At 51.8% G+C, this 21,796-nt stretch overlaps 1 protein-coding gene across 2 annotated transcripts in view; it reads right to left on the minus strand.

The window, feature by feature from the left end:
* Window positions 1-21,796, minus strand: part of LOC144941183 (interleukin-6 receptor subunit beta-like) — a 91,263-nt gene that overhangs the window by 22,456 nt on the left and 47,011 nt on the right. The window contains exons 3-13 of one of the 2 annotated variants that reach the window (XM_078867749.1): window positions 17,030-17,119; window positions 12,042-12,077; window positions 10,962-11,100; window positions 9,330-9,425; window positions 7,236-7,393; window positions 5,620-5,765; window positions 5,288-5,441; window positions 4,355-4,437; window positions 4,017-4,227; window positions 2,299-2,649; window positions 953-1,054 (exon numbers count right to left, since the gene is read on the minus strand). In XM_078867749.1, the coding sequence (XP_078723875.1) occupies window positions 953-1,054; window positions 2,299-2,649; window positions 4,017-4,227; window positions 4,355-4,437; window positions 5,288-5,441; window positions 5,620-5,765; window positions 7,236-7,393; window positions 9,330-9,425; window positions 10,962-11,100; window positions 12,042-12,077; window positions 17,030-17,090 (1,537 nt within the window). In that variant the 5' untranslated portion in view covers window positions 17,091-17,119. Of the gene's footprint in view, window positions 1-952; window positions 1,055-2,298; window positions 2,650-4,016; window positions 4,228-4,354; window positions 4,438-5,287; window positions 5,442-5,619; window positions 5,766-7,235; window positions 7,394-9,329; window positions 9,426-10,958; window positions 11,101-12,041; window positions 12,078-17,029; window positions 17,120-21,796 lie in introns of both variants that reach the window. The other variant, XM_078867748.1, reaches the window with a different exon arrangement.

Raw genomic sequence — 21,796 nt, forward strand, 5'->3', positions numbered from 1 at the left:
TGTCTCCTCAGTGCTGATGTTCACACACCGTACCAGGTACTCATTTAATCACTAATATACAAAGACAAAATCCCCTGTATAGCCATAACAGACTGTAGGGGCAAGTGCTGTTAGCGAGTAGCATCTATGAAGGCCGGCACGGCATACGAGGGGGTGGGTGGCCAGCACCTTGTCTCCCCACCACACGAGGTACTCATTTGAGGCTGAGTCGACTTAGGGGAGGCCCAGGACCGGTTCAGATAATCCTCACTGGTGTTGGCCGTGAGCAGGAATCGAATTCGGTTCGCCAGGTTTGTAGTGCGGCGCGCTGATCGCGACACAACCGCTCCCCACAACGTACAAAGACACACAGACCCACTCGCAATCACACGTGAAGACATACACACGGAGACAGACGGACACACACGGACACACTCACGTACCCTCATCCTGACACGAGCCCTCACGCATCCGACTCGAGGGGACCCGTTTTTGTGGTGCGAGAGTATTTTGCCAGAAGTGTGAACATGTGGTCGCGTCCCAGGAGAGTCGAACGGACCGTGTGCTATGCCACAAATGTGCAGCACGCACTCTCTGTGTGCCCGCCCCTGCCCTGGCTGTCCACACGGGGGGCGGTGTGAGTGGGTGCAGCACAGTCAGTCGACTGGCAGCTCCCACGTGGTGGGGCAAAGTGTGGGTCTGGGTGCTCCCACGCCTCCTCCAAGACGTCTGGCCGGTCTGAAAGAGGAGGCCAAAAACTCCCTCTGGAGGGGCTCCGTGGGGCTCCCTATTACCGAGGCCCTTCCTGGAGCAGTGGCGCGACAGATAAATCACTGCACCCCCCCCCCCCCTGTCTCTACAACAGGCTGCACCCCCCCTGTCTCTCTACAACAGGCTGCACCCCCCCCCCCGTCTCTCTACAACAGGCTGCACAGGGCATAGAGAATTGGGGGGGGGGGGGGGCCCGACTCACGGCATTCGCGGGCGAAGGCGATCGTCCTTGCGGGGAGCCCCTCCCTTCGGGTGTAGCGCGCGTAGACCGACACCGCGTAGCCCACGCAGGGCTCCAGGCTCCCTGTGGGGGTCAGAGGCCACAGGTCAGCGGGGGGATCCCCCCCCCCACGCCACGGACTGTCGCGATGTGGTCGTGGGGAGCGACGTTTGGCTCCGGACGCAGCCAACTGCCGGGAACGCCGTCCAGTGGCTTCACGTTCCGTCTCCTCGTGACTGCTCTCCGCTACAACATAAAAATGCGCGGCCTCTCCTCGTGGGATCGCACGCCTGTGCGGTTAGCACCCTCGCTCTACGTTGACGTTTTTCTAACTTAAGTTGACCATGAAAGGGTTTTCAGAGGAATCTGTCAAAGCCAACTTTTGTTCCTGGAAAATATAAGGTAATGTGTCTTGCTGCTGCTGCTGCTGAAACGATTGAAGGATGACTTGTCACGGGGCAATGTGTGGGTTACCAGCCCACGTCGCCCATCTGCCCCGTCTGACCGTCAAGGGAGGAAGGAGGCTGAGTGTCCCAGGAAAGAGCAAAGTGCCTGCAGTGATCCACAGGGGTTGCCCTCCTTCGTAGACAATGCACCGTAGGCACGCTCACGCGCTCTTCTCGAGTCTTGGAAACTCCACCACCACCGGCATCGTAAATGGAGCTCGTTAGACCGAGAAGGAGGTGCCGGATTGAAACGGGGACCTTCTGTGTTAAGGACACCTCCCCATAAAAAAGTTGAGCTGGGTCAACAGGAACTCGTTGCAGTTTGTAATAATACAAGTTTGAGGGTCTCGGCGTTTATCAATGCAAAACAAACACATCAAGCAATGACGATCGCAGTCACACATAGCCAAGTTATTTGGGTAAAGAAAATTATCCATATAACTTGATGAATAAAACCAGGTACTTCGTACAAAGATAAAGAATTGAATACCAAACACTCAGTGACGGTATTTGCCAAATATCCCAATGCAGGAACCTTTTGGAAAGTAGTCTTGAGACTTAGTGACGCTCTCCCGAGTGCACGATCGTCATTATATGCAATCAATAACAATACCACGTTTTTATAAATTATTTTCTAAAATTATTGGATTGTGAGACTGGCCCGCATAAGCATCCCCGAAAACATTGACATTCACACTTGCAAATCAGAGATTGCGCCCATCCAATGAGACGCTATCGAGATGAGAGAGGCAACGGACGACGCACAGATACAATAACAGTACCGTTCCGTGGAGCCAACATGGCCATGCCGTGCCCTCCTCAATCAATTCCAGGAAACACAGGTGCATTGTTAAAATGTCGGAACGGCTCCCGATGCCTCACCCGTGATGTTGAAGGAGAGGCTGTTAGCTGGCAGCCGGGCCCAGCTGGTCAGGCTGGGTGTGAGCAAAGGGCTCCACGGTGATGGCGCTGTCAGTGCTGCTGCTTCTGCTGCTGCCATCGAAGGCGACGGCGAGGTTAACGAGGGCAGCGATGAAAGCGTCGGCGGCGACGCCGACGGAAGATCCGATGACGTGGATGACGACGTCGAGCGGCTCGTTGGACTCCACTCCACCAGGTAGCCCTTGACCATGTGATGGTGGCATTCTGGGGGTGCCCAGGTGACGAGCAACGCCGGGCGTCCATCGGGTCCCTCCTGGCTGTGGGCGCTCAGCTGCAGTGGAGGCAGCACCCCTGTCACACATAAAGACAAAGGTCCCCCGTGAAGCCTTAACAGACTGTTGGGGCAAGGGGGCGCCACGGTGGCGAGATGTTAACTACCTCGCCCTGCATACAGGAGGTCGTGGGTTTGACCAAGACCCTGACGCCTGCTGTATATTTGGAGTTTGCGTGTCTCTCCCTGTGGTCGCGTAGATTTTTCTCTGGGTCCTCCGGTTTTTCTCTCCACATTTAGAAACATGTGTTTAGAGAATTTGGCTGCTATAAATTATTTTTCACATGATAAGCCACATTGTGGCCAGGTTTCTTCTGAAAACATAAACTAGATAGCTCAGTGGACCTTATCTGGTAACATAAAAATTGTTTATAGTAAAAATAGTTTTAAAAAGTGCTGTTAGCGAGCACCTATGAAGGCCGGCACGGCACACTATGGGGTGGGTGGCCAACACCACGCCCTTTGCCTCCCCAATGCTGTTATTTACACAATGCACCAGGTACTTATTGTAAGGCTGAGTCGACCTACGGGAGGCCCAGAACCACTTCAGATATTCACCACTGTTATGGTGACGTGCGCGGAAATCTAACTCGGGTTGCCGGGTTCACACACGCGCATACACAAGTGGGTGCCATGCAGAAAATAGGAGTCATAGGTCACTGGAAGTGAATCATACTCGCCAACACTCCACGCTTTAAAACTGGAGTTTAAAGACGGTCGTCCAGTTAGGAGCGCACTCAATCCAACTGCGGCGGTGGAATGGGCACATTTCGTGTGGAATTGGCGGCACGTTAAATGCAAAGTGGATAACCTTGATAACCAATGGTAATTATCAAAACATGCCGACATTGAAACATCACTGCAGGGGAACCTAACACCTCACTATCCAAGCCGCGTGGTGTGTGATGGTTGCACAATCATAGCATGAATTGCCACTGGAACAGTTTCAGAGCCCTTCGGCTGCCCCGATGAGCCGCCCTAACCCTGAGCTGATTGGCTGCCGTCTATACGTTAATAGGTCAACCTGGAGAATGTGGCAGCACGTTAACGTTGCACCCCTGTGATGTCCCTTGAGATGGTGGTCAACGGAAGTCAGTGGAGACAATCCCGTGGGTCTGTAGTCTACGCTGCCAGGTCTATGCTCCCTGCCTTCATCAACCAGCGTGGTGAAATAGGGTCAAAACACCGCCGTGACCCACGCAGCACAGGGAGGGTCTCGTCCAGCAGCGGATCAGTAAACAATAGCCGTGCGTGTACACGACGCTCATCACGTGATCTGGCGTGACCCCATCGCTAAGTATCCCAGCGCCCGTATGAAACCGGCTAAGGCACCCTCCCGTACGCGCCCTGCCCGCACGATGCCGCACGGTGGTGTGGGAGCGCTCACCGGAGTGGGCGAGCGTCGGCACGCTGAACCCCGCGGAGTCCGATCTCCCCGCCGAGTTGACGGCACGGACGCTCACGTGGATGGGCTCGTTCGCCGACACGGACAGCGTCGCGCCGCGGTACCGCGCCTCCAGCTTCGTCTCCCGGTTCCCCGGATGCAGCGACACGAGCCAGTGCAGCACGCGGCCGCGCGCCTGCTTCTCCGGGAAATCCTGCCGCCGGGCACGCGACGTCCGGCGGTGGAGTTACGAGGACGTGGCACGGAGGTCTCCGTCGCGAAATTACTTTCGAATCGTTATTTGTATTATTTTGGACACGGGGAAAGAAGCGGTGGCTCACCTTCCACAAGACGGTGAGGTCCCGCCACCCCCGGGCGTCGGGCTCGCCGAGTTCCCTCCACACGCTCGGCGCCCCTAGCGGGACTGGAGACGCGGAGACGCATGGGAGGCACTCGGTCAGACAACACGCCCCTGGGAAAGGTGGCACGGCTCCCCGATGTGCGGCTACACGAGCTTCCCGTCTTCGCCAGCCCTCACTCACCTGCCTGGTGCCGTAAGGGCCGGGTGCAAGTTCACGTCCTCACTACGGCCCCCGGGACAAGTTTCACCCACGGCGTGAGCTCAAGCGCACCGTTAATCATAGCTTGTCGCGGCCTTGTGGCTAACTGCATAAACCCGACTCAGGTAATCAACTTTATTGCCTTGGTCAGCGTGTGGGATTTGCGGTCACAAGGCACACAGTGTGTGACACTGGCACATGCTTTTATCTCCCTACGCCGATGTCATATTTCTCTCTGGAGACACGTCTCCTAAATCTCTCTTGTGAATGCATTTCTCGCCCCTCTATTTATAATGTTTGCAACCCGCGGATCTTGGCACGTTACGGTTCTATTAGGGGACACGTGACGATTTGCCGTGCTCGTTCCCAGATCATGACACCAGTCAAAGGAGTAGAACGGTGATGCACGTGTGGGTAAACAAAACAAAAACTCACTGACCAAGGGAAAATCCCACATCTCGTGTATCACCACAGTTGCTGGAGTGAGATGAAGAGAGCAGGCCCCATGCTCGCACATCGGGGGTCCAGAGCAAAACATATTTTTGGCGCCCCTCCCCCTTTCAAATGATGAACTCCTCGTGAGATGACACACGAGATATCGACAAGGTGTATTGGGACGAGACAGAGAGAGATGTACTGCGATTGTCTGTCTGATGGGCACCCCATCATGAGGACGGGGCTGGTGCCAGCTCGTGCGGGAATATCGGCGTGCACCTGCGTCAGGTGTCTGTCCGACCCGCGGCTGGCTCCAGGGGCTCCAATATTCTCCTTCAGGTATCAGGCGGCAGCGCAGCTGGGCCCAGTAGAGGGAGCCAGGCGCCAGGTCGTACAGAGTGTAGTGCGATGCGTTGTCCATCACGTCGTTCACCTGCCAACGACAGGCACGCTCCCGTCACGACGCCAACGACGACCGTCCCAGCTCACCCCCGAGGGGCTCCACGCGAACGCGGCAGCACTCCGCGCCGCTCGCTCTGCCCCGTCCAACCATCCGCGTTTCTCTCGGCGGCGAGCAATTTCGGGCGCGAGTCCGCCGGGGTCGTCGGTACCGTGGTCCAGTGGCTGGTCCCTTGGTGTCGGTAGCGCAGTTGGCACTTGCTGTGGATCAAGGAGGGTTTTTCCCACTGCACCGTGAGCTGCGTGGGCTCGTCCCGCTCTGAAATCAGTTGCACGTTGCTCGGTGGAGGCAGGAGGACTGCAAGCGCACACACACACAGGCACACACACAGTCACACACACACACAGGCATACACACAGTCACACACACACACAGGGACACACACAGGCACACACACAGTCACACACACAGTCACACACACACACACAGGCACACACACACACAGGCACACACACAGACACACACACAGGCACACACAGGCACACACACAGGCACACAGGCACACACACAGGCACACACACAGTCACACACAGGCACACACACAGGCACACAGGCACACACACACACAGGCACACACACACAGGCACACGCGCACACACAGTCACACACACACACAGGCACACACACAGTCACACACAGGCACACACACAGTCACACACACACAGGCACACACACAGGCACACACACACACAGTCACACACACAGGCACACACACAGGCACACACACACACGCACACACACACCGGCACACACACACAGGCACACAGGCACACAGGCACACACACAGGCACACACACACACAGGCACACACACACACAGGCACACACACACCGGCACACACCCACAGGCACACACACACACCGGCACACACACACAGGCACACGTGGGCACTTCGCGCGGGCTCTCGCTGCCACCGACGACTGCGCTGCTCATGTTAACGGCTGCGCTGGGCAAGGCTGCGATATTGAGCAACCATCGTGGTGGTTATAAGAACGTCGTGATTTGTACTCGGTATAGCACCCTCGTATACGCCGGACATTCCCTGAGTGCTTTACATCGCATCTCAACTCCACACATGAGAAAGGGCACCCCCAGTGGCAGCTCTGCCCCTGTGCGACACAAGGTGACTTGACACCTGGTCTGAAAGTGGCCACTGGTTTGCCATTAGTGGGCGATGATTGCTATGTGCGATCACAAATTGGGTAATTTGCAGGTACGTTTTTTAATTTGGCAAACCTTCATTATGAACGCGTGTTGGTGTTAAACGATTCCAAAATAAGGATCCCTCGTGAAGCCGGCACATGCTGGTGGGGGTAGCTGCCACGGTGTGATGGTTTACAGGCCCGACTTGCAATCCACACATCACAGGTTTGATTCCATTGAGGTTCCTCAGCAGAAATACATTTTGGGTTTGTCGCGCGACAAGATGCGTAATTCACCTATGCTACAGTTGTGCACAGTAATCAAGGTAATAGAATCATTAAATATATTTTGATTGTTATAAGAATTATCAGCTGTTCATGTTCATCAGGATCTGGTTTTCGCTCTGATATTTGGCACACGCATATTTTTATGCGAATCAGAAAACCCCTTGAGCTACTTGGGGGTGGGGGTCCTACAACATTGCTTTGTTTTTCGCATGTCCAGGGCAACCCCCCCCCCCCCCCACGTGTGGTGGGAGGAAACCCACGCGCACTCGAGCTGGTACGACACTTCGCCCGTGTCCGTGGGGCGACGCGGGAGGGGAGAGGGGCACAGGGCACGTACTCTTATTCTGGGGCTCGACTTGCAGGTGCTTGGATACAGCCGTGCCGTTGGCCGTCACCCACATGTCGTACATGTAGTTCACTCCCACGACGAGGTGGAATCTTCTGAGGTTGCAGACCACGCAGCCGTCCTTCTCGTCGCAGGCCATCCGCAGGAGCCTGTACTCGCAGCACGCCCCGTGCGAGAGGTCAAGGGTCAACGGGAAACGCACGCGGTTCGCTCGCACGTGGCATCGCGCAGATACACGAGATGTGACAGCAAAGATAATTGAGAGTAAAACCTCAGAGGTGACTACGTGAGCGATTCGCAGAATGTTGCGTTCACTTTAGATATGTGACCAGGCTCGAAGTACGTGCAATATGTCATTCATACTTCGCTTTTTGTTGTCAATTGTATCTTCCCACTTCTTTGTAGATGCGTGTCTTTTACTGAGATTTCTGCACTGCACGTGCTCTGTTCGCGCCTCTGCTCTTCTTTACGAAATTAGTTTTTGTCTCAATCGTTTCTCATCCGTGTCCCGTGAGCCAACGGGGATCGGTCAGTCGAATATATTAACATGTCCACCATGGGTACTGTCCACCAAGGGCAGTGTCCACCATGGGTAGTGTCCACCATGGGCAGTGTCCACCAAGGGCAGTGTCCACCATGGGCAGTGTCCACCATGGGTAGTGTCCACCATGGGCAGTGTCCACCAAGGGTAGTGTCCACCATGGGCAGTGTCCACCAAGAGCAGTGTCCACCATGGGCAGTGTCCACCAAGGGCAGTGTCCACCATGGGCAGTGTCCACCATGGGTACTGGCCACCATGGGCAGTGTCCACCATGGGCAGTGTCCACCATGGGCAGTGTCCACCAAGGGCAGTGTCCACCAAGGGCAGTGTCCACCATGGGTACTGGCCACCATGGGCAGTGTCCACCATGGGCAGTGTCCACCAAGGGCAGTGTCCACCAAGGGCAGTGTCCACCATGGGCAGTGTCCACCATGGGCAGTGTCCACCATGGGCAGTGTCCACCAAGGGCAGTGTCCACCATGGGTACTGGCCACCATGGGCAGTGTCCACCAAGGGCAGTGTCCACCATGGGTACTGGCCACCATGGGCAGTGTCCACCATGGGCAGTGTCCACCAAGTGCAGTGTCCACCATGGGTACTGTCCACCATGGGCAGTGTCCACCAAGGGCAGTGTCCACCAAGGGCAGTGTCCACCATGGGTACTGTCCACCAAGGGCAGTGTCCACCATGGGTACTGTCCACCAAGGGCAGTGTCCACCATGGGTACTGTCCACCAAGAGCAGTGTCCACCATGGGTACTGTCCACCAAGGGCAGTGTCCACCATGGGTACTGTCCACCAAGGGCAGTGTCCACCATGGGCAGTGTCCACCAAGGGCAGTGTCCACCAAGGGCAGTGTCCACCAAGGGCAGTGTCCACCATGGGTACTGTCCACCAAGGGCAGTGTCCACCATGGGCAGTGTCCACCATGGGTACTCTCCACCAATAAAGCTGTTAAATTTATATTAACTGTGCCAATCGACTAACAGGAACTTTGTTATGTTAATTGACCGAGTTGGTGGTAATGAAGATATGCACGATTTACGATATTAAAGTTCTATGGGAAACCTCATTTGCCAGTAAAAATATGATAATTGGTTCTTTACCCTTCTATCTGGCAACAAATTATGATATTAAAGTTTATTTAAATATATAAATATATAAAATACGTATAATAATTGGGTCTAGAATATGAACCCTGGCGCTCAATCCTTTAAACAGAGGAATCTAAGCAGTGTCGTGACGTGGAGGGTGTTTGTGATCACTATCGCAGGAAGAACACTTTGAAATAAAGTGTTAGCGTTTCACAAACCCGTGGTGCTCGGCTCTTGTGGCGTCTCCCACTTCTCCGGAGGACAGAACACAACGCAGAGTGCCTACCCATCCATTTATTTGCATTGTTATTGTTGTTGTCTATACATTTTATCCGACACGTGCCCCTCGCAAGCACTGACGACTGGAGGAGTGGGGACAGGGCGGACCGACTCTGCGCGCCTGTCGAGGGCCGTGTTGGCACCCACTGCACGACGGCCGCGCGCTACTCACTGGTCGCCTTGCACGTCGTAGAAGCGGCTTTCTTCCCAGCTGGGGTCCACGTCGAGCGGAGGCGGCGTCGTGTCGTTGTTCGGCAAGTCGTGCTCCCTGAACGTGGCCAGGGTCGGGAACGAGGCGCGGATCAACAGCGGCAGCGCGCTGCCACGCGAGGCCCTGGTGGCGACGTGCGGGCTACGATGCGATCGAGGGGTCATTTTGTGGTATCGAGTGGTCTGGTTATAGATGTGCCCCCCCCTCCATGCAAAGAATAGCGATATATTGCCACCAAACTCAAGAAACGTATTACGTTGTATCAGCTCTCAACTCTTTGAGATATGGAGCCATCGCGTTCACAATATTCAATCGGAGTAGAAAGGGGGCCGTTACACATCAGTGGGGCATCTATATATGGATCATCTATTGCATGGACAGCACATGCGCCTCCTTTGTGCAGCAATTGGCCGACGTTAAACCATCTCTCGTTTCAAGAGGTAACGACGAGAAGCAATATAACAAAATGTTAAAAGATTATGGTTTTCGGCAACGTGCTATTTGAATATATGCAACACGGCTGCCACCTGTTCAGAGGCCCCCCAGGATTTGTGTTTACATTTCACAAGTCTCTTGTGAGGACTCTCGACCAGAATGACCGGCCAGTTTCCTCCATTCTTCAACAAACCATAACACACGAGGCCACAACACTCACACACTCACCACACTCCCACATCAGGCCACAACAACCACTCACCCACTCGCCATGCTCCAGGCCACAACATTTCTCTGCGTCCAACCTCACCCAGGCTCCACTTTTGAATTTCCTCCCAACGTCATGATCTCTCTATAAAAATTGGTTTTAGCCTTTCTATTTAAAGCTTTCGTGACTGCAGGGATTCATCTTCTTGGTTCTTTCGGTAAAGTCACGTAGAAAGGAAATAATAAAATAATAAAAAATAAAACATAATAAAATAATTCTCACGACGTTGCGGCCACAACGCAAGCAGCCGTCCTCAGGTGAAGAACAGGTCTGTCGAGAAGACATAATCTCTGTCTCTGTCTTCTCGACAGACCTGTTCTTCTCTGTCTCCTCGACAGACCTGTTCTTCTCCTGAGGACAGGTCTGTCTTCTCGACAGACCTGTTCTTCACCTGAGGACGGCTGCTTGCGTCCGAAACGTCGTGATAATTATTTTATTATGTTTTATTTTTATTATTTGATTATTTCCATTCTACGTGACTTTACCGAAAGAACCAAGAAGATTTAGCCTTTCTTGCAATAAAACAGGTGTCGATGTCATGATTCCTTGCAAAAGGTTTCCGTTTGGTGTTTGAACATCTGATGAACACCCGTGTTATTGCCAAAAAGGGTAAAAGCAAGGAAGGACCCATGTTATCATGATCTCTGTTCCCAAGATCTTATAATGACCTTGCTCAATCCAAGAAATGTGTTACACTATGCTCCACAACTGGTGTACGCGTTACGTACGCATTTAACTTCTTTTGCACAGTACGCAGCCAGCCGTACTAATCAGAGGTACGATGTCAAAGGGGATGCGGAGGTCCTTGGATGTTTAAGGAACCCTTTTTTTTAAATATAAATGAGAGAGATCAAGTTTGATTGGTCACTGCGGTGGCTGTCACTTACGACCTCCAGTTCAGCTTGTAGGCGGTGGGTGCGGACGAGTCGAGCCCCGCGAACCAATGGCACATGAGGTCCCCGTTCGCGCTGTAGAGCACGCACATTATGGGCCCCGGAGAGCCATCCGCCAGCAAGCACGGGGTCGAGGCTGTCATGGGGGGTGGGGTGGTGGGGGGACATTCGGTTCTCGAAGAGGCTCCCGAGCACGTGGAGAGAAACGTCGACGGACACCGTGCCGAACGATGCTCGATACAAAACCGGAGTCGGGGTGTCGACACATCGGGGTGGGTGACGCGCGTGGTGGCGCGGCTTGATGCGGGTGATGCGAGTGTGGTTTGTGGGTGCTCGCTGTAGGCACTTGCCCCAACAGTCTGTCAAGGCTATAAGGGCGATCTTTGTCTTTTGTGCGTAATAATGGAACACGAGCATGTCGCAATGTGTGTGTGTTGTTGTTGTTGGTGGTGGCGTGTGGGTCATGTGACCCTGTGAACGGCATGCGCGGTGCCAGAGAGGACCACACAGCAGCCCTGGGGTCGAGTGAGTGCAGCTTCACATCGGCTCCACGCATCACGTGCTCTTGCACATTATTACCGTGATCCTTGCAGGATGGCGCGTGTCCAGTAACAAACGTTGTCAGGGCGTGAACAATAACTCTGCGTGTGTTGATTTTTGTTGCTGTGCTTTCAAAACGCCTCCAGGTTTTGTGGGCAAACAAACGTATTACACTTATTCAACAGGAGCGCGTTTCTCACAAAACCCAACGCGTACGCAGGAGCCTACGTTCGCAAGAGAACGCGCGCTTTCATCTTATTCTTGTCGACGCTTGGACATCAGGAGGGCTACGTTACCGGCAGAGGTCGGTGCAGAAAACATACATTGTTGTACTGTACGTCTATGTTCTCACGTCTGTTCCCCGCCTTAACCAACGCGTACTGAAGCGTGGCGAATTAACCGCCATGTCCTGCACGGCATGGCGAGGCGCTTATCTGGCAACAACGCAGTGGTGACGTTCTCTACGCGTTCGTGCTCGTCCTGCGAAGATGGCCCACGCAACCTACACGCACACAGAGCCACCTTTGCGGATCTCACCGTTGATGCCGTCCAGGACACTCTCCGGAGTCTGACCTGGAGGGTGTAGGGGCCGGGGTGGGGGGGGGGTGATGAGGTGGGGGTGAGAAGGAAGAGTTTCGGGGTTATTGCTCTCCGAGTGCATTACTGCGACGCTGCGCCCGCCCGCGCGTGCTGACTCTTCCTGTCTCCCTAACGATCGCTTCATCTTAATGGGCTGAACTCTCCAGGGGGAGGCGAATATTGATTGGGTTTTTTTGTCTTTTGGGAGTTGTTGAAATTACCCAAGCTTTGCGGGTCTTTCGAATTAAGGGCAACTTCCATTAACATGAAATGGTTCAACTGCGGCGGCGTGCCTTGAAAATGCTTTGCGGATGCATACCACGACTGCCATGCAGCATCTCAAGTGCAATCGTAAGTCTCAGTCTGCAGTCTTCCCCTCCACTCTAAGCGTTCTCTCCTCGCAATTCTCATTTACGATGAACTTCCTGTCTCTTTCGCTCTCTCTAATTTGAACTCATCCCATCATCTCCCATATTGTGGAGGAGAAAACCAAGAGGCGTTTTGAGCGGGGAAGGGCTGCAGACCACGACGATGATTGGGAAGTCCATCGGGAAACCCCACGCGGTGCGAATGAAACCCCGCATGGCACTCCCCGGTACTTGTCCGTGTGTATTGTGCAGCAACGCTGGCTGGATTCTTAAATGCAACACTCATCTCTATCCTAGGTTGCCACATTGTCTGGTACTTGTAATTTTACTATGATCAATCTGAAAATAATCTGCCCGTGCCGACTGAAGTGAAAGGTAATATTTCATTTATCACTGATTTACGTTTGTGTAATATTCTTGATTTCCCCCATGAAATTCAATTGTTTTTGTGCTGATTTCAATTGCCGTTTAATTTGATTTGACGCAGGTCTCTTAAGTTCTCATCTGGCTGAACAAAATAAACAAACCAAATGTACACCGGTGCCGCGAGTGCAGTGTGCGTGGTTCGCAAGGATGCGAGCTGAAATCCCTGTCGGGGTCGACTCAGCCCTTCATCCTTCCCGGATCAATAAAATAAGTGCCTCCTTGTGGTGAATTCTACAAATGGTTGAATTTCCACGACTGCTATCAGGGTTGTAAACAGAAGATGAACACTGCCTGCTTGCTTACATGAGCAGGAAGCCACTTTACATTTTTCAATTAAATGCACTCTACACAAAATAAGGACGAATGTGTGCGCTCCACACTTGCTGGGCTACGGGGAAAGCGTTGCATCAAATCCCACAGCTGGAAAGTACAAAGTCTGCTCCACCTGCATCAAGTTCACACCAATCCAAGGCCCCTCTCCATGTCCAGTGAAGTAATTGTCAGCGAGTGTGCGACACCAGCACTCGCTATAACAGCGCTCGCCCCAACAGTCTGCTAAGGCGACACGGTGGGTGGGGGTGTGTCTTCGTCTTTGTGCGAGTGTGACGAAACGCCACGTGACGTGCGTGACGCGACGCCGAGGGCACGTGCAGTCCCCCGCGGGACCCGCAGTGACCTCGACGCGACAGCGAAATCAAAACCGTGACTGAGGCTCTCGGCTCCGTAGCCCGAGCGGTGCAGCTTATTGGCTTCACAAGAAACTCGAAGTTCCTCTGATCCCCGTAGATAACAGGATTCGTGGGCAAGAAGGCAACGCAGAGGATTTAAAATAGTTTATTTGGTCAGAAATAGCGGCTGTGCTATCAGCGTCACGGATCTCTCGCAGTGCAGCCTCGCATGTTGGAGAACAGCCCACGGAATGCGCTTCTGAGGCCGTCTGGAACGCTCTTCCTCCCGATATTAGCAAGCCACTGGAGCTATGCACTTTACAATTTAGATTGAAAATTATTTTTTTAAAGCCGCTTGTGTTTAGTTGTCCTTCCCTCGCACCTACGATGATCACGGTTGACTGCTTACAGTGCAACATAATGTCAACATACAAGACTAAACTACGGTACCTCTGATATTGCTTCAAGTTATCCCTGAACCACATCGTATAGGGCAATGCTCTTTCACATGTGCTGCTACACAGAGTAATGTTTGCGGCCTGGCAAACAATGGAGAATCCACCCTGGGAATATTTATCCAATTAATTTATTATTCTAAGTTTGTGTGCCATTAACATCTTTAATTTACTGAAATTTCTCACTGAGTCTCAATACTCGTTTTAAGGCGGGTCTTGTACAGATGTTTGGCAAGTTCATTTTCAAGGCGTGGTTTCGTTTCATGTGGAAGTACATGTTTTTCTTTGATATATTTAAATACAAATTGCCTTTGGGTTATTACGCTTGTAAAGAACGGCATACTCTTTCAAATGTCACAGGGTCTTGTAATTTAGCAATTCTACAAAGGTGTCACTGTGTGGCTGTAGGAATTGACCCATGTTCTGCACGCACTATAACAGCGGGTGGATGTGCTACGGACTGCACCGTCGGATAAGATGCTCAGACCCCGATGTAGGATACATACACTACTGTATACATAGATACACACCCACTCAAAGCCAGCACTTAAACATAACACAATCTCATCATATTAAGGACTGCCGTTTCAATCAATTAATTCCATTCAAATTGTTTTACGCGGCACCTCTTAAACGCGAAAACGTATCGCGTGGCGCTGCAATAAATTGCAAGGCTGATCGTGAATAACGTGGAATTTTACAGGTCGTCATCATCGGTGTGTGGGAGTCGGTAATCGTTGGACATGCGCGCAGGAATTTGGGTTGAGCGATTTGTATGGTCTCGGCCTTGCAAGCTGAAGTGGATTGTGCGGATGGTCCGATGGTAGAAAAGTGTGGGATGATGGAGCGTTTCATTTAAGCAAACAAAAGTGACCCTGCGTGCAGAAGGTTTATTTATGACACAATTATATATGAGCTGCCCCAGAGATAAAGAGAGAGAGAGATCCCACACATGGAGAGAAATTCCTGGCATTAAGAGCCTGGGGACAAGTGGATTCAAAGCGTCAATACTTTAGCTCTCTGTGTGTCTAAGGGGAGCACATACACTATAGATGACTCTATACGAAGAAAACTTTAGGACGGTCATCCGTCGTTTTATGGCAACTCAATGCAGAGTCGTAAACTAGGTACCGAATTCGAAACACATTAAATGAAACTCGCATTTACGGAATATTTAATCTTTAAATAATTTGTTTGGAAGGGAATGAATGCTCGGTCTGTCGGTAGTCCTAGCATGCATGTCATGCTGCCCCCCCCCCTATGGTTCGCGCATTCCCTCCTCTCCTGGTTTTCCCGCGACCTTCACCCTGCCGTGCCCCAAGCTCGGCTCGTGTGGCTTCCACCACCTCGCCGCAACACCTCGCTGAACCAACACCACCACCACCTCACCGCACCACCTCTCTGAACCACCACCACCACCTGACACAGCAATCACCAGTTTCTGGCCAGTGCCGTACAGTATTTTTAATTTCATGACCGAGTATTATTTTTTAACAAGAGTATCGATTTTCCATTGAATATGTGCTTTAAAAAGGTTTGCTGCATTCTTAAATGTGAATGTATTTCGTTTTGGGGCCGTATTTTTTAGTTTTTGTCTCCGTAGGAACGAATCTCCAATTGTACACGTCACGGACATCGACTGGGGAAAGCTCAGGTTCGATGGACGGAATTTCCCTTCACGGATTTTTCAGGAGCTTTGTGCTTCCGCAAATGGAGGGATGCCTTCTTGTAAACCTGTGCTGCTATTAGGGTCGTACCCAAAAGCAAACTGGGCACATTGATCAACAGGTTGCCCCAAAACTCAGAATAAAAAAAACAGTGCGAAGAGAACCCTTCCCCTAAACATGCAAACGCATTTTTGCTCTGACGGCTTCATCCAGCAGTGGATTGCCCACCTCTGATGATGATGATGATTACGATGGTGACGCCCTATAAACGCACAACAGTAAAAGGGGGAACACTTTAATGAAACCTATAGCAGAGCTGTAGGCGACGCGCTCACGCCGTCTCCCCATTGGCTACGGGTGCGAGGAGCGCGGCCCGGCCGATCAGCTGCTGCCCCACGTGGCCCGTGCCCGGGGGAAGCGTCAGCAGCAGGGATCGCGCTCCGTGCAATGGGATCAAGATTTGGGGGAGAAAGCGTCGAGAGTTGTGCAACTCATTTGTCAAACACCGCGCGCGTTGCTGCTCATTGTCGGCCAAGGTTGTGCCCAGTGGGGGTCTCACCCAGTGGGGGTCTCACCCAGTGGGGGTCTCACCCAGTGGGGGTCTCACCCAGTGGGGGTCTCGCTGGGTGGGGGTCTCGCCCAGTGGGGGTCTCGCCCAGTGGGGGTCGTGTTTTGTGCAGTCGCGACATTGCCGTGACTTTTTCTAAGGGGGGGTCAAACATTAACAGGATTCTTGGAAACATCAATTCGAAGAATCTGTCAAAACTTTGCGCGATTATATTACATATCACAGCATGTTCATATCACAATCCAGTTGGATAAGACTCTGCATTGCTGCATAAAAATGTAAATCTCATGGTAAGCATGATTGATCCTGGATAAAACTTGGATTTGCTTCCACGATGCATAATGTTTGTTTAAGGCTGCAGGCATCACGTGGTGTGCAGCAAAGGACATTCGAGAAGTCTCGTGTGTGCCATGTTGTAGTTGTGTGTCTCCCCCCTTGGGCTGCCTCAGTTGTCCATGGAGCTGTCACTGGCATGCAGATGGGAGGTCACCACGTGGCATTTTGACGGACTGCCGTTGTGCCCCTTGCTAGGGGCAGTGAGGTGTCCGTTTCTGAGTTTGCAGACACGACACGTGTTCCAGCATTACTCTTTTTTTTATCCCTTTAAAAATGCAATTAAATAACACCGCTAACATCGGCGCGTGCACGCCGACTGATGCAATCTTGGCTCTGACTGGAATAATGGTACTCTAACGTGTTCCGAAAACTCGCCGGCCGTGAGTGGCTGCTGAACTGTGAAGGCTCTGGCCGGCGGGGCCATGCCGACGTCGCTGTTTGTCAAGGGGAGGCCTCACCAGCGGCACGGTGAGCAGTGAGCAGCAGCAGCAGCAGCCCCAGCAGAGCGCTGCGTGCCATGGCGGTGCTGCCCCCAGCAGATGCTAGGCCTGGAACACAAAAGAAAGAGCCATGAGCGTAGCTGCAACATAGAAACAGGGCGGCTCAATAGGTAAACGAGAACTCCAGAAAACTGCTACTTTCAAAAACCGACGAAAACTGTACTATGCGAACAGAGGTATTGTACTATTTAAACGTATGTACGTATGTAGCCAACTGCTCTAATCGGAGGTGTCGAAGGTGCGGGGGATGGATGACAAATCATGGAGAGTGTGGGCGCGGTGGTGATGGTAGCCAGGACCAGTTCAGATAGCGTTCACTCTTCGTGTCAACCTCGACTGGGACTAATCGATGCCAGTCACTGCGCATCCAACCCTGCCTCCTCCACCAACCCGCAGAACGTTGCTGTGAACAACGCTGTCACTCCACTGAATTCACACAAAAAGTACGTGCAAGAGATGTGCTGCTGTCTTCCGCAGTCATCGAGACCCTTTGACGACTCAGGTCGGAGTCCGTTCAAGGAATAGCGTCTCTTGCAAGAATACCTGACACCCGAGAGCTTAAAAGAACCGCTTCCACCCTTGTGGAACGTTCTGCCGGCATTACATTTCCATAAAAGCCCGTCTGATCCAATCACCTGTTTTGAACAGACATTGTACTGCCAATTTGCCAGGAGGAATGGGGTGATGCCCACATTCACTTTGGAAGAATGCCACCCGATTGTATAACCATTGTGCCCTGCCACTTGCTTTTAGAGTCGGGTGGCAGGTCACAATGGTTCAATCCCCGTCCAAGCACAGAGCTGTCCAATCGTGTCTCATTCAGCCAGACACACATACATGTTTACGTGTGTGTGCATACACGGCTGCGTGCCGAGCCATCGCACCACACGATGAACAGCTTAGCACTCTGCCGAAGCCTTTAGAGGCGTTTAGAAGAATCCCAAACGTTAGAAGCGAAAATTCCTCTTTTATTCAGCCCTGTCCAGTGAGCATCGTAGACTCTCACCCACTTATGTCCATTTCTCAATGCGGGTCGGTGTGGAATTAGGGTCGTCATCTTTCACGCAGCCCAAACCCAGATGTATTATGTCTCAGGCGGCCTATGTCTGTTATGAAAACGTTGCAGTCGACTGCAATAAATTTCGACACAGTCATACGGGTACCAGATCTCGGCACAAGTAAATTTCTGCCACCCAAAGACAAACGCCTAATTCCAGGTCTGTCTGGATCAAACCCAGACAGGTGGCACTAAAAGTGGAATACATTCTCCAAATGGAGGGAAGGGCCTGGGTTCATGATAACCCTGGACTCGGCTAGATCTGCTACTGACATGGGTAGAAGTCCAGAAAATAAAACGTTCAAATCCAGATGTATGATGACGATCCTTAGTGTAGCTCAAACTGGATCATAACGTGAACCCTTGTTATTGACAGAGTTCTACTTTATAAAGTACAGTCTTCCCTCATAACAGGTGAAGGTCAGTCTGCCTCTCTCCACAGAGTAACTATGGTCACTGTCTATGTGCTCTGTTGGGAGATGGAGCTTCATTCCAATAGCGAGTCGTTATTCGCACCTCAGAGTTGTATTCTCTCTTCAGAGCGAGTTAATTATGCGTGCGTTGCAAGTTTAAATTATTAATATCATATGAAATGTTTGCGTTGTAAATATTAAGGACATACCAGTGTACATTTAGGCTCATCCTGTAGATTTTTCAAACGATTAATGGAATAAATAACACTTCAAATAAAACAAACCTGAAACCTTGGTCAATTGTTTCACATTTTTGCCAAAACCATTTAAGGAAGGATTCCCACACTGAGTTATTTCGTGAAGTGGTCTGGTGATCTGAGACCAGTGGATGCTGATGCCCATGTGAGGCCACCGATTTTGCACAGCGTAGATCTGGGTTTAATCCCTGGGCTACAATCCAAGGTGTAACCAGAGCCCGATGTGGAGCGAGTTTGATGGTCTCAGCCCAGACGTTGATAAAAGTGCAAAATATCCATTGCAAGACTGTGGAATCTGCGCTGAATTTGGTAGATCAAAGCTCCGCGTCTTTGGTCACAGTAATGGTCCATTGGATCCTCATCATCGACACCACTTAAGGCACCACCTAGGACACGTGGCAAAGATTACAGCTACCCAACCATCATCATTCACTTGTCATTCATACACAATCTTTAAAACAACCGTAGTTGCATCTTGAAGCACAATTTACACTTATACGTGATTGACCAAAAGCAGGAAACGACGAATGTAACTCCAATGTGGATTGTGTGTGCGTGTGGGTGTCTATTTGCGCCTTGCTCCCAGTGTGAAAGGGCTCTGGTGAAGTGCTCCATCAAACAGACGAGCGGAGTCCGCGCTCGTTCCGCGGGAGAGCGTGCCACGTTCGCTTGGCGGCTTTGCCCAAGTTGCATCATTTGCGGGTCATTTTCGAATTTGGACCGCGACACCGGCACGCGTGCCCACTTCTCTTTCAAATAACATCGCAGCATCCTTACAACGAAGACGTTCCTCACGCCCCCCCCCCCACTCCACACACTTTGCACGTACAATATACTTACTGAGAATAGGTTTCCCCTTTTTTCTGGCAACAAAACAGTTGTGTTAGATGTTAAAACACCAAACTGAAACCTTTTACAAGGAATCATGTCTGCATTAACCACAATACTTGTGGTCAGAATGCAAACAAAAAACATATTTTGATAATATATGCATTGTCTTTGAAGCTGATTGGTCCACACCAGCGACAGCTTTCTTTCGAGCCTCGTCTCAAACAGTGTATGACCAGGGGACGCCAAAAGGCGTGTTGCCAGAAAAAAGGGGAAAACCAATACTCATATTTTGGTACTGGCAAAGGAGGTCCCATGAAATATACTGACTGCGTATAATTCCGATCGCAGTGCACCCACATGGGCAGTGCGTTGGGATCACCAAGCCCATCGCATCAATCCACAGATATCGAATTCTGCCACGCACGGGTTTTGGACACGGCCCACAAACGCACAGATGTGTGCCGAGGTTTACTCGCCCGGGCATGATTCGGTCATCAAGGTGGCGGCGCTAATGATAATGGTGATGTATTTTTGACCTGTGCTTGTAATAACCCCCCGACTCGGTCGTTTACGTTGTATTTTATATACGTGCAGATGTTTTAAATTACGCCGAGAGCGGGTAAAGAGGAACACGTGGGTCGGGGAACACGTGCGAGTTAGGGGCTGCTGATTGGCCGTCAAGGTGAGTGGGCTCGGACTGGGGGAGATGATGGGTGGTGGGCGAGGCTGTGTACCTGCGTTGAACTTCTTTCGCACCGTACGTAGCCAACCGTGCTAATCGGAGGTGCGACTAGAGGCAGCCAAAGGTGGCAACGGTTCCTGAGCATTCCGCCGTGTGGATGGTGTGCAGAAGCTCGCTGCGTGGTCGTATATCGAGGCCATGCGAGGAGGTGATAGCTTGTTGAGGATCATCCAACAACGAATACATCGTAACTGATGTTTTGTACTTGCGGTGTTTTATATTGTTTCAATATAATCATATATTGTGTATTTTTAGAGGGGTCGCAAAACTGGGAATTTGACATTCTAGTCATGGGCCGTGGGAAAAAAAATATTTTAAATATGGGGCCCCCTTGTGTGTGTGTGTGCTCTGAAGCATTGGCAGCTCCGGCCGTGTGTATGGGTTGCATTGTTGGTTGGCTGGTCCTCTGAGAATGCTCGCTCTGCGATTGCCAAGAGAAGGAATCATTGTTCATTCATCCATTCTATCCTGGCGCCGCAAAAGGGCCTCGGCTTGAAGTCGCATGTCAATAATCGCGGACTGATCGGCACTCTTCCTCTCCTGCGTCCACAATCAGCGGAGAGTTTGTGTCCAGCGTGCAGGCGTCCACCGCTTACTCGTTGCGATCCTTTCGTCCTCTCCCTCTCTCACGCACGGCCAAAGCCACGTCTGCATACTGGCCCACAACGGCATTTTGCAGCACAGTAACAAAACCTGAAGTAATGTAATGACGAATTGTAACGTGAAATGTACTCCGCTTGAACGCTAAGTGAATTGGATGAATATTAGGAAGGCACTAATGCAATTCTGCAAATGGTTGTGCGCAGGTACAAGCTGTTCCTAAAGCATTCCCACTCCCCATGCACCCCCCCCCCAAACTCCCCCAAATTCCCCGTGCCGCCAGCGAAGCCGACGGCGACCTGTGCAGCTGCCGCTGCTCGGGCTGCGGGTTCGGTGACGCGTCGACGCGCGGGCACTTTCTCAAGCGCTCCGAGCTTGAAATTTGGTTCCAGGAAATCGTTCTTCATGCCACCTTTTTTTTTCTTGCGGATCAAAAGGAGTTTGAGTTACTTCGGTGACGTCACCAGCAGATCTGTGCGGTTTGGCGAGCGACTCTGATGAGCCGGGCGGTTGTGAGTGCGGCGAAGTCGGTGTCAACGCTCCAGCTACAGCACAGGTGGCACGGATCAGCGTCTCCCAACTCCAGGAATTGCGACCCCCCCCGCCGCCGCTGTCGGCCTCTGCTTGATTACAATTCCGTTCTGGAGCTGAGACAAACACTATGGACGATGCTAACGTAATCGCATTTTCTGAGTACGGAGGAAAAGTATTGTTTATATTTTGCATTGCTCTGATAAGAATGATTGTGTAAGCGAAGCGTGTTTTAGTTGGACGGCGATCGGGCTGCGAGCGGCCGTGTTGCACAGCACGCGCTGCGAGCTGCCG

Source organism: Lampetra fluviatilis, chromosome 24, assembly GCF_964198595.1.
Source record: "Lampetra fluviatilis chromosome 24, kcLamFluv1.1, whole genome shotgun sequence".
Classification (NCBI taxonomy): Eukaryota; Metazoa; Chordata; class Hyperoartia; order Petromyzontiformes; family Petromyzontidae; genus Lampetra; species Lampetra fluviatilis.